General features: G+C 66.6%; 1 protein-coding gene across 1 annotated transcript in view; it reads left to right on the top strand.

The window, feature by feature from the left end:
• Positions 1–4,305: 4,305 nt before the first annotated feature.
• PXDN (peroxidasin) overlaps positions 4,306–12,333 on the top strand; it is a gene marked incomplete at its 5' end in the record, with an annotated part of 52,657 nt that continues 44,629 nt past the window's right edge. Inside the window, one exon of the mRNA XM_081100703.1 lies at positions 4,306–4,487. Coding sequence (XP_080956829.1) covers positions 4,306–4,487 — 182 coding nt within the window. The remainder of the gene's footprint in view (positions 4,488–12,333) is intronic.

Consider the following 12,333-nt stretch of genomic DNA (forward strand, 5'->3'; position numbering starts at 1 on the left):
CCCGTCTGCACTCCTGGAGGACACACCCCCGTCTGCACACCTGGAGGACACACCTGTCTGCACACCTGGAGGACTCACCCCCATCTCTGCACCTGGAGGACTCACCCCCGTCTGCACTCCTGGAGGACACACCCCCGTCTGCACACCTGGAGGACTCATCTGTCTGCACACCTGGAGGACTCACCCCCATCTCTGCACCTGGAGGACTCACCCCCGTCTGCACTCCTGGAGGACACACCCCCGTCTGCGCACCTGGATGCCACCCTCACTGGACACAGGACCGTCGGGCGCCTGGATCTTGACCTCCAGCCGCCACCATGGTGAGGAGGAGACTCCGGTTGCTTTGCCGCCTGTGGGTTCTGTTGCACGGCCGAGCCGACGGCAGGAATCTTAGTGTCACCATCAGCGACATGCACTTTCTCCTCGGCACGGAGGCCATTTGCTCCGGTTTGGAGAGCTGATGGTGACTTCACACATGGAGTGTCTGTGAGGAAAGTGCCCAAAGTCCTCCAATAACCACAGGCTTTTTGCAATAGACAAGTTTTCATTTTATTATTTTTTTGAGTCCTCACCCGAGGATATTTTTCCCATTGATTTCTAGAGAGAGTGGAAGGGGGGGTAGGAGGGTGGAGAGAGAGAGAGAGACCTCAGTGTGAGAGACACATTGACCGGTCGCCTCCCGCATGCGCCCGGACCGGGGCTGGGAACCTGCCCTTGGCCAGGAATCCACACGAAACGCTCCAGCCCACAGGCTGACGCTCCCGCCGCCGAGCCACCGGCCAGCGCGACTCTGTCCCTTTAATGGCTCTGGACGTAGAGCCTTCTGTGCAGACGCTCGGACGACACAGTTTCATAACCGAGTTGGGGTTCAGCTGGGACAGGGGAAGAGATTTGGTATAAGCAACAGTCCAGGTGTTTTTTAAAAAACCATTTAACAGAAGTACGTTCCTGAGCAGAGGCATCGAAGGCAGTGAAGAGGGTACTGAGTGTGCAGCAGAAGGTTCTAGAAAATACGAGGCTAATCTGCACGCATCCCCTGTGCCCGGGAGCTGTGCCTGCTGGCACCACCTTCCAGGGTCGTCTTGGCTTGGTCCTCTGAGCATCTCGTGCGGGGCTGCTCCCTGGCCCTGGTGTACACCATCGCTGTGGCCAGAGCGGTCAGTTGCCACGTGAACAGCCAGACTTCACTTCCCCTCCGGCCATCGCCATGGGAACCCTGCACGCAGCTCAGAGGCTCACGGACACGCCTCGGCAACCTGCCTGTCGCCGTGACCCCAGCACCAGTGTCCCCCTCGGAACGCCGCCTTCTCTGCAGACGGGGCCCTTGCAGGTGGGATTAGTCAAGTTAGGACAGGGCCATCAGGGCCGGCTCATGGGAAGCAGAGAAAAGCCGTGAGGACAGACAGGGAAGTGCCGTGACCAAGAGGCGGAGTCAGCATGACAGCTGAGGGCACCGGGACCAGCGTCCCAGGAGCCGAGAGAGGGGTGGGGTCCCACCCCCACCCCCATCCCCAGCTCTTCACCCAACGCCCTGCACATGGCTGCGTGCCAGTCAGGGGTCTCCAGAGAACAGGAACCACCCCGGCACCCGGATCTTGGATTTCTGGCCTCCGGGCCGGCGGGAGAACAGCAGCTCAGGACACTGGGTGGAGTCACCACCCCTGGGGCGCCGCCGCCGTGGGGCAGGGAGAGTGGGGCCTCACGGGGACCTGCCGGTAAAGGCCCCTCCGGCAGCCAGGCCTGCGAGGGCACTGATCGTCCGAGGGGTGGCCAGGCACAGGACTCTCACTCCCCTCAGTACAGGTGGGGAGACGGGGGCCCAGAGAGGAAGGCCGCTGCCGGGTTGCAGACCTGGTGAGGTGCCTCCCTCTGTCTGTCATGTTCCAAAGCCCAGGTCCGTTTCTGTCTAAACCCTCAGAGGCCGAGGGGGAGGAGGACGGGCGGCCTGGACACGGCAAGGAGGGAGCAGGACGTCCCGCCTGCGTCCGGCACTAGCGCTGCAGATGGACGCGGGCGGTCCCCCAGCAGAGCCTGCGGACGCCGGGGCTTGGGGCCGGAGGGCGCCGGAAGCTCTGCGCTTGACCCCAACCTGGTCAGCCAGGCGAGGCGCCACCTCACGCCCCTCGGGCCGGGGCCACGCGCGGCCAGCAGCAGGGGGTGCAGCTGCCCAGTAAAGGCCTGGGGTCCCCGAGTCCCCGTGGGGGGCACAGGTCAGGGCCTGGCACCTGGTGGCAGCTCCTGCCCCGCCCTGACTGGCTGCAGGTCCTGGCAGGTCGCTCAGAGCCTCCCGCCGGGTTTTCCGTCTGCACCGGGGGCGACGGGGCACAGGGGGCGTCCGAGGCCCTGGCACTGCAGGTGGCACAGGCCTCGGGCGCAGGTGTCTCCCCGAGTCTCCAGGCCTCAGGGAGGCGGCTGTGAGGGAACCGGGATGGGGTGCAGCTCCCTCCACTCATGAACCTTTGCTCCTCTGTGTGGTCATCGAACGGCCAAACACGGTCAAGCGGCCTCAGCGCACCTGGAAGGAACGTTCGCTGCCGACGGCAACAGGACTGGGCTGCCCCGCGACGTGGAAAGTGGCCGTGGAGGGACAGGAACATGCCACCTGCGCTCCGCAGAAAACCCCACAGGACTCAGGGAGGATCCGATCCCAGAGGTGCGAGGCCTCCACGGGCCGCTAGAGGGCAGACGTGGGCAATAAGGAACAAAGGCCTGGATTCTTTCAGCTCAATGCAAGAGCTCATTACTGACTGCAAATTCTCCCAGGCCCAAATCATCGCAGGGCCCACCCTCTCCCCACCCCCACCCCCACCCCCACCACAGCTCTTCACCCAACGCCCTGCACATGGCTGCGTGCCAGTCAGGGGTCTCCAGAGAACAGCAAGCACTATGGCATGGATGGGTGGGTGAGTGGGTAGACAATGGATGAACGGATGGATGATGGATGGATGGGCGGATGGTGGATGGTGGATGGGTGGGTGGATGGGCGGATGGTGGATGGGTGGGTGGATGGATAATGGATGGATGGATGGGTAGAAGGATAAGTGGATGGACAGGATGTAGGAAGAAAGACTTTAAGGAGTTTGCTTGTGCGGTGGTGGGTGCCGGCAGGGCCCCAATCCCTCAGGCGCCAGCGGACTCACACGCCAGGAGCTGGGGCTACTGTCTCGGGGCAGAGTCCCTTCTCTGGGGTTTTCACTCTTACGACCTGACACTGAGGGCTGAGGCCAGACAGTGGAGGGTCTTCCTTCGTCCCGTGACGGAGAGCTGACCCGCCCGCCTCCCCGACAAAACGCCTCCACACGACCCGGGGCAGTGTCTGCTCTCGGGGTGCCACGCCATGACCCCTAAAATCAGTCACCGCTGGTCAGGGGAGGCAGGTGAACTGAAGAGAGATGCTAACGACCTGCTCGGAGATGCTCGCCTACGGCGTGCAGTGGGCTGAGGGGCCCCCTTAAATGGAGGGGCCCGGACAGGGTCACAGGTCAAAGCTGACCTAGTCTCTGTCCTGCCCGAGGAGGACCCGGTGGACCCGGGAAATACGCTGAAGTGTCAGAATGCACCTCCCGGGGCTTCACCCAACCGCTGTGGTGACCGGGGTTTGCCTCTGTGACCACAGGGGAGGGGCCGGGGCCTGGAGCACCCAGCCTGCCCGGCACCGGCTCTGCACGCGGTCTCTGCTCCCAGCAGGGCCTGGAGGTGGCAGGGGCAGGAGGTGGGCGGTTAACAGGCCTCGGGGCTCAGGCAGGCTGCCCAGCTGTGTGTGTGTGTGTGTGTGTGTGTGTGTGTGTGTGAGACAGAGACAGAGGGGGGGAGGGAGACAGAGAGAGAGAGAGAGAGAGAGAGCGAGCGAGGGAGCGCGAGGGGGAGCAGGGAGCGCCAGCTTGGAAGCGCGCCTGGAACAGTAACGCTCTGTAAGTTTCATAAAACAACAAACCCCCTCGCACACATGTGGGAACCGCGCTCGGCCGCCGCCTGCAGCTCCCGAGGGCAGATCTGGGGCTGAAACCCTGGCCCCCGGTGCCGGCTGCACACCCGGAGCCCCGCGGAGGGAGGGGACGCGGCGAGCGACGTGGGGCCCGAGGTCCTCGCCCCGCCCCGCCCCGCCCCGGCCCTGGGGAGGTGGGGGTGGGACGCGAGGAGCCGCGCGCATGTGCGCCGCCGGCGCCCCCCGCCCCCGCCCCCCGCACAGCTGGGACGTAGGCCGCCGAGGGGCGGGCGGGCGGGCGCAGTCCGGAGCCGGCCTGGGAGGCGCGGGGGGCCTCCGCGGTCGGCCTGTGCGTCCGAGCGTCCGTGCGCGCCGAGGCCATGGCCGTGCGCCCCGCGCGCCCCTGCCTGCTGGCGCTCCTGCTGTGCGGCGTGCTGGCCGCCGAGGCGCAGAGGCCGGGCGCGGGGTGTCCGAGCCGCTGCCTGTGCTTCCGCAGCACCGTGCGCTGCATGCATCTGCTGCTGGAGGCCGTGCCCGGGGTGGCGCCGCAGACCTCCATCCTGTGAGTGCGGAGTGCGGGGCGCGGGGCGAGGGCCGGGGGCCGGGGGCGCGGGGCCGAGGGCGCAGGAGCCGGGGACTCGGGGTGCGGGGCGCGGGGCCGAGGGCGCGGGACTGGGGGCGCAGGAGCCGGGGGGCTCGGGGGTGCGGGGTGCCGGGGGCGCAGACGATCTGCGATCTTGGCCGGAGGGACGTGGAGACCGAGGCGGGAGAGTCGGGTGTTGGGGGCCGGGCTGGCCCGCGGGCTTTTGTCCGCTCTGGCCAGTGGCGCGGAGGGCGGACCTGGGCGCGGAGCGCGGCCTCCGGAGCCGCCTTTGTTCGGAGCCCGGAATCCCCGCGGCCGGGGACGTCGTCGAGGAGCCGGGGAAGCCCCGCGCGCTCCGGTCCCCCTCCCGCTGGCTGCTCCGCGCCCGCCTCTCCGTGCGCCTCCCCCTCTCCCCCTGCTCCTCCCACTCCTCCGGGAACCTCCCTGGGGATCCTCGGTATCGGGGCGCACCTGGCGGCCAGGACTCCGGGCGGAGCCGCGGGGCTGGACCTAGGGGTCTGGGCGGCGAGGTCCGAGCGGGTCTCCCGGGCGCCACGATCGCGCGTGGGCCAGACTTCGCGGGTCGCGGGCGCCGCTGTCCGCCCAGAGTTCGCGCGCGGGCGTCTCCACGGGCCCGACGCCGCGCAGACCCGCTCGCGCCCCGGAGGCCACATTCCGCTCCTGGACCGGGCGCCCGGGACCCCGAGGGCGCGGCCGGGGCCTGGGGAGCGGCCGGCGGGGGGCGGGGGCCGCGGGCCCGCAGGCGCCGTCACAGTCCGCCCGGCCGCCCGCGGATGCCGCGAATAGTTTCCATGCGCCTGGCCGGGCGGCTTGGCTCCGCGCGGGACCTGCCGCGGCTGCAAAGTTGGAGCGAACGACCCTCCCCCGCGGCGCCCCCTCCGGGTCCGGGCCGGCGTGTTCAGCCCAGAAACCGCCCTGGGTCAGAACCCGGCCTCGTGCGGGGCCCGGGCCGAGCGGCTGTGCGTGCGGAACACGCAGCCCTCGGAGGGTCGGGGACACGGGCCGGGAGCCCTCCCCACGGTGGCCGGGGCCCCGGCGTCGGCGAAGGGGCGGGGGGCGGGCGGCCGAAAGGAAGGCGCCGCGCGCGCACCCACCGCCATCGCGCGTGGGCCAGGCCTGCCCCCGCGTGTCTGGGATTCGGGGGGTGGCAGCGAGCCGGGCGCTTGGCATCCGCTCCGCCTGGCCGAGTGCGGCCAAGTCCCCCAGAACCAGCCGGATGGGGGGGCCCCGGGGCCCGGGCACAGGTGGCGGGTGCGCCCCGGGGAGCGGGTGTGAGAGGAGGCGGCCGGGGTCCCTGGGCCGTTATCGACGCCGCTCGCGCAGAAATCGTTCCTGCTCAGTTCCTCCTGCCTCTGCTCTCACGCGCTTTGTTTTTATTAAAATAAAAAAACCCTGAGGTGGAGTCGGAATCTGGAAGGTGCCAGGCCTCGCCCTCAGGCTACGCCCTAGCTGAGCCCAGAGCGGGTGGTTTGGACCCGAAGTTCCTTCCGAACTTACTGATCCGAGACCACCTGTGGCTCGGGTTTGGGTGAGTTTAGGCGCATGGAACGCAAAAAGGGCTCCTCTAGAGGCAGGGCCGCCCCTAATCCCGGGACCGCCCCCCACCCCGGGCATCTGACCCCCCATCCTGGGACCCACCCCCCCATCCCGGGCATCTGACCCCCATCCCGCGACCCGACCCCCCATCCCGGGACCCACCAGCCTCAGGCTTAGGCTTTGCAGCTCCTCCTCCCCCCACAGAGGCACCTTCAACCGGCCTGTCACTCAGCTCAGAAGTTCCCGCTTTGAATATTAAACTGTTCACTAAGGTAGAAGCCGTCACCTAAGGATAAAGCGCTAATGTCCAAGGACGCGTTCACTGCCCCTCCTGCCTCCTCTGCTGCTGGGGCCCCCCCTCCCCTCGCCTCCCGCAGCCCCTTCCCTTCTGGGCCTCCACTGCCAGGTGATGGGAACCCCTGTTTGGCAGTGAGCCATCCCTCCTCCAGGCCAGGCCAGAGCCGCTGAGCACCCCAGACGTCCCCCCCCCCCAATCCCAGTGCCAGGAAACCCGGAGCTGGAGGGGCCTGGGGTGTGGACGCCTCAGAGCGGCAGGGCCCCCCGCCCAGGCCCCGGTGCCTGCAGACAGCGGTTCCCACGCCCTCACTCTCTGATCACCTCCTGAGTGTTTGGGGCTGTGCCCTGTTCTGGCTCCCTCCTCCTGGAACACCTGGTCAGTGGGCGCAGGAGTGAGGCCGGCGAAGGGGTGAGAAGGTGCGGCCGGTCCGCCCTGTGGGCTCAGGACCCCTGCCCCTCGGCCGTGGACGCCTGTCGCTAGGCCCCTGTCCACGCTGGGAGGAGGGCCCAGGGTCCCCGCTTTGTTCCCTGGAGACCAGCCCCTGAAGCCCAGCTTCCCTTGTTCCCCAGCTTCCCTCGGCGTTCCCGGCCCGGACACAGGTGGGTGGGGGCAGGAACGCGGCCCAGGTGGGGCGGGCAGTGAGGGTGCTGGGAGCCGGGAGGGCAGCCTGGCCACAAGGTCAGTGGTGGGAAGGCCGCCTGCCGCCCGGGTCTGCGGACACTGGGCGTGGGGGACGCAGTCTGCAAGCCGGAGCCTCTGGCCGAAGACAAATTCCCGCCTTCAATCCTGTGTGATGGAGTCCAAGCAGCACCCCCACCGCTCACTGCACAGACAAGCGCCGTGAGGACGTTCAAAATACGAGGGCGCTGGTGCCGGACCCCCCCCCTCCCCCCCCCCCCCCCCCCCCGGCGCCCGACGCCTCCGTGCCCCACAGTCTCGGCTATCACCGTCCGCCGCCGCTGAAAACGTTGAACGGAAAATTCCAGAAACAAACCGTGTGTATGTTTTGAATTGCAGGCCTTTCGGTCGCCTGTTGAGATCTCACTGTCTCTCCCCGGCCCCCACCCCCACCCCCGCCCCAACCTGACTCACCCCCCTCGGCCTCTCTGCAAGGCAGACGCCCGCCCGTTAGTCACCGCAGCCGCTCGCCTCTCCGACCAGCTGTTGCCCCGGCAGCGCTGTGTTCAGGCTCCCGCACTATTTTCCTATCTCGCCCGGAGCCCTGAGTGCTGCTGGCGGCGCCGACCCGGTGGCCCAGGCCGTCCTGTCTGGCAGGGAACGCTGTGCGGGGTTCAGAGGCCCCATGCGGAGCTGCGATCACAGACATTGTCGTCTTGTTCTGCTTCTTATTAGTGATTGCTCATCTCTGTGGCACCTGATTGACAAACTAAACCACAGGAATGAATTTGGGGAAACCTCACAGGGTGCGGGCCTGTGGGTGTCACAGGCGTCACTGGGGTCCTGTCCCTGTGGGTAAAGGCCTGCTGTACGGGTTACAAACCGAGGGAGGGACCGAATGTTCCCTCCCGCCGCCCGGGCCAGGTGCCCAGGTGCCCGCCGTGCTGGGCTCGGAGGGACTGCGGTTCCCGAGCCGCTGTGGGGGCGCCGTCGCCATCGGGAGCAGGGGTGTCTGCGTGGTGAGACCCCACAGCACCGTTTGGAACTGTGTGTCTGGGAGGTTAGACGCTCCTGGTGTCGCCGCGTTTCATGGGGGACCCCTCCCTCCTCCGTGTCCTGAGCCCAGGGGGGGCTGTGACCCGGGAGCAGGCCAGTCGCTGGGAGTGTGGATCCTGCTGGCCGCCTCCTGCCCGAGGGCCACCCAGACGCCGTTTTGTTTAATTTACAGATTACTGATTTCAGAGAGGAAGGTAGAGGAGAAGAGAGAGACATCGATGATGAGAGAGAATCATGGACCGGCTGCCTCCTGCACACCCCCTACTGGGGGTCGAGCCCAGAACCCCAGCTTGTGCCCTGACCGGGAATCAAACCGTGACCTCCTGGTTCATAGGTCGACGCTCAACCACTGAGCCACACTGGCCGGGCCTTCCCTACACAGCCCTGTGACTTGGTTTCCCTGCAGAGTGAGGACGGGCCGCTGTGGGCTCCCCTTGGGCCAGAGCGGCAGCAGGAGAGTGGACAGCGCGTCCTGGGGCTGAGCGGACGGCCGTCTGCCCCTCCCCCCTGGGCCCAGGGCTGCGGCCAGGAGAAAGCAGGGCCTTTGAGTAGAAGTGGGTGCTGGGCAACGGGACAAGGTTCCACATGAAAGTGTCCGCACGACTGAGGGTTCCAGACCCCAGTCCGCCTCCCTGGCAGCCAGCTGAGGGCTGGCCCTGCGGCCCTGTGCTGCGCCCACCGGCAAAGGGGAGGTTTTACAGTTATGACCGGGCAGGCACAACAGGTAGCACCTGACTCGGACGCCCGGGAGGCGGGTGTGGGGCCAGTGGGGTCCCCGGCCTCGTCTCCCTCGCTGTGCCGACGTGGTAGGGCCGGGCTCCTCGGGTCTGAGAGCCCAGCACACGGTCCGGACCTCGTCCTGCCGCTTGGGGCACACGAAACGAGATGTCTTTGAGGCGAGTTTACCTTTATTGGTAAATTTAACTTTTTAAAAGCAGCTAAACTTGCCCGGCCGCGTGGCTCAGTGGTTGAGCACCGACCCAGGAACCAGGAGGTCACGGTTGGATTCCCAGTCGGGGCACAGGCCCCGTTGGGGGCTCCATCCCCAGTGTGGAGCGTGCGGGAGGCAGCGGACCCATGATTCTCTCCCATCATCGATGTTTCTCTCTCTCTCCCTCTCCCTTCCTCTCTGAAATCAATAAAAAACATACGTATTTTTAAAAGCAGCTGAAGCTGACTGAGCCGTGGCAGTGAGGACACTCCCAGTCTCCCTGGGGTGCCTGCGGGGCCTGGTCCACCCGGGGTCCTGGCTGCGCCGGGAACTGGGCTCGGGGCCTGCACCCCGACGCCCTCGCTCGCGTGTCCTGGTGGCAGACGCTCCTCTGTGTGGACAGTAACGTCGTGGAGCGGCTCTTGGTGCTGGCGTCCCAGCCCATGCGCCCACCCCAGGCACGAGTCCTGCAAAGTAATACCTCCCACAGCTTAAATTCTTTCTTGAGGTTAATTTTGAAAAATACAAGTTACTCTTTTCTTCCCTGAGTCCATGGTGTCTCTTCAGATGCTACAAAAAGCAGAGCAAATCCTGGGGTGCCCGTCAAACGGCCCCGGGGGTGGGGGCGCGGGGGCGGACGGCAAAGTGGCCGAGTTAGGGAGACTGGTTGTTTCAGAGTTAGGTCCGTGCTCCTGGCTCGGATGAGGGTCCGTTGTCGTAATTTGATCAGTTTCTGGACTTTGTTGCCTCGCTCCTTGGTTTCTCGGTCCCTGAAGGGTAGAGAAATGGGGGCACGGATCCCCCAGAACTCACCCAGAGATCTCGGGTGACGAATAGCCAGGCGGCCTCATGTGTCCCCAGGACGCGCCCCGTCCCCGTGTCGGCCTCGTGGAGACTCAGGGCCAGGTGTGCCCGACCTGACTGCCCACTGACGAAGGGGGCTCATGCCCATCCGCTGCCTCGCCCGGCAGCCCAGCCCTCAGCGCGCTCAGAGCCGGCCGGCCCAGCCGGGCACCTGGTTGGCAGCCTCCTGGGGAGCTGGGGGGGCCGCTCTGCAGGACCAGCCACGCGGCTGCCGGTCCCCAGCTCTGACCTTTGCACCAATTTCTTTTCGGAGAAACAAAAGCCTCATTGATCACAGTTGACACCGGGACGGTTCCGTGCTTGCCGTGCTGTGTGGGTTGTGACCCGTCTTTGCTGCAATCGAGATAATGAGCCCCTGCCGGCCTCAGGCCAGCCGCCCCCCCCCCCCCACCCTTCCTCTTTGTTCGGGGCTGGAATGTCTTTGTCTGGTTTTGGCAGATCAGGGAGTCTTGCCTGGCAGACTGAGTGTGGGCCCAGCTGCTCCCCACGTGTCTGGGGGGGCTTCCCGTCTTTGTGGGAAGAAATTAAACTCTAAGGTCAGTTTCTCCAGCGACTGAGGCGGGTCTGGGAGCCGTGGGCAGCGGCTGGGAGCTGGCCGGCCCCCGGCTGTCGGACTGTCATCAGGTTGGTCCTGGGCCTCACCGAGTCCCTAGGGCTGGGCAGGTGGTCTTGGCTCCGTCTCATTGATCTTTGCAAACGCCCGGCAGAGTCAGCTCCGCTTCCTATCGTCTCCCTCCTTCTGTGCAGAGGCCACAGCCCCCTGGCTGCACACGCAGCCCCGGGGTCCCCGCTCCGTCCTGCGACCTCCGGCTCCCGGCTCCCCGGATGCACAGCCCTCCCTTCCGGCCCCGGAAGCTGTGCTCCCCTCACTGGTTTCAGCCTCGGGGATCCTACGCCGTTGACCGAGGGGCAGGGCCTTGAGAACGGGGGTTCGCGCAGGGGCCGCTGCCTGGTCGCGTCAGGTCGTTCACAAGCCAGAGTCCCCACTCCCTTTGGGGGGGGGAGTTTGTAACCCTCACCCGGGGACGTGTCTTCATTGATTTTAGAGAGAAAGGAAGGGGGGGGAGGGAGAGAAACATCGACCCATTGCCTCTGTTCTGTGCCCCCACCGGGCCTCGAACCCGCAACCTGGACGTGTGCCCTTCCCGGGCCAGGACGACGATCCAGCCGGCTGAGCCACGTCAGCTGGGGCCGGAGGTAATTTTTAAAACCTTCTTTAGTTCTGCCACAACGGCGCGTGGTGAGGAGCAAGTAGCAGTTAGAGCACGGTGAGCCGAGTTCCCGCGGCCACGTCGGGATGAACAGGAAATGAGGATCGCGTTTCCCGCCCTCCTCGCGCCTGTGGGCGGCGGGAAGTTTAACTGCAGCTGCAAACGGCCCAGGAGTTCCCGCCAGACCCCCCACTGCCCCTCTGTCCTGGGCCCGGTGACCGCTGGGTTCAGCGCCTACTGTGTGCGCGGCACAGGCCACCCCGTGATGGCAGGTGAAAGACGCTCCCTCCCCGCAGAAGGAACGCTGTTATTTGTGGACTAGAGGCGGGTGTGTGCTCCAGGGGGTGGCCAGTCGCCTGTGCCGCCGAGGGCAGCCTCGGGCCCTGGCCCCGGTCCCACCCGCGTCTCCGGAGCCGGCTGCTGCTCAGGCGTTCGTCTGGGGCTCCTCTGGGGCTCGGGCAGGCTGGGGTCTGGTCGTCACAGACGCGGCTGGTGAAGCCGCGAGGGGCCCGAAGGAGTGACTCCGGTGGGACCTTCGTCCTGGGCTTGGAGCCGCGGGGAAGCAGGAGGCAGCCGTGCTCCGAGGCCCCACGCGGGGTGCCTGTCAGGGCCGATGGCCCGGGAGCTGCGAGCGGCCCCTACGCTGCGGGCGGGAGGCCGCGGGCTGGGGAGGCGCTGGTCGCCCCAGAGCGCAGCAAGGACGCCGCCCGCGTTGGTTTTACGACGGGCTTTAATAGTTTGTGCTCGTTGAATCTGCTCATGGCAGGAAAGTGCAAAAACGGATAAACACACCAAAAACAGTACCTTCCCATCATGAAAGGAAGCTGTTACCATGTGGCCAGATGTGCACGCCCGTGCAGTGCGGACGCTCGCGGCGGTGTGAGCGCGTCGCGGGTCTGCCTGCCTCACGCCCGGTGCTCATCAGCGCTCAGTCCCCCGGCTCCGTGTTCCTGCCTGTCTCCCTCCCGTCATCTCTCTGCTGTCACCTGCCTGTCCCTACCTGTGTCCCACCCACACCTGTCGTCTCCCATCACCTTCTGCCTCAGACTCTGGTGGTGACGGGCGTCCGGGCCTGTCCGGGGCAGGTGCCGGCGACCCACTGGCCTGGGCGGGCAGTGGGAGGGCCCATTTCTGCCACCTGCCCCTCCAGCCAGTGCGACAGGCGCTGGGACTGCCCTGGGTCCAGGCGCCGCCCCCAAGCCTGTCTGAGGGCCGCGGTGGCCCCATCCGTCAGGGCTCCCCCTTCCCCGCGGGTCCCATCCGTAGGTGCCTCTGTGAGTCCTCCGGGCC

This window comes from Myotis nattereri, assembly GCF_964212035.1.
Source record: "Myotis nattereri genome assembly, chromosome: 10".
NCBI lineage: Eukaryota > Metazoa > Chordata > Mammalia > Chiroptera > Vespertilionidae > Myotis > Myotis nattereri.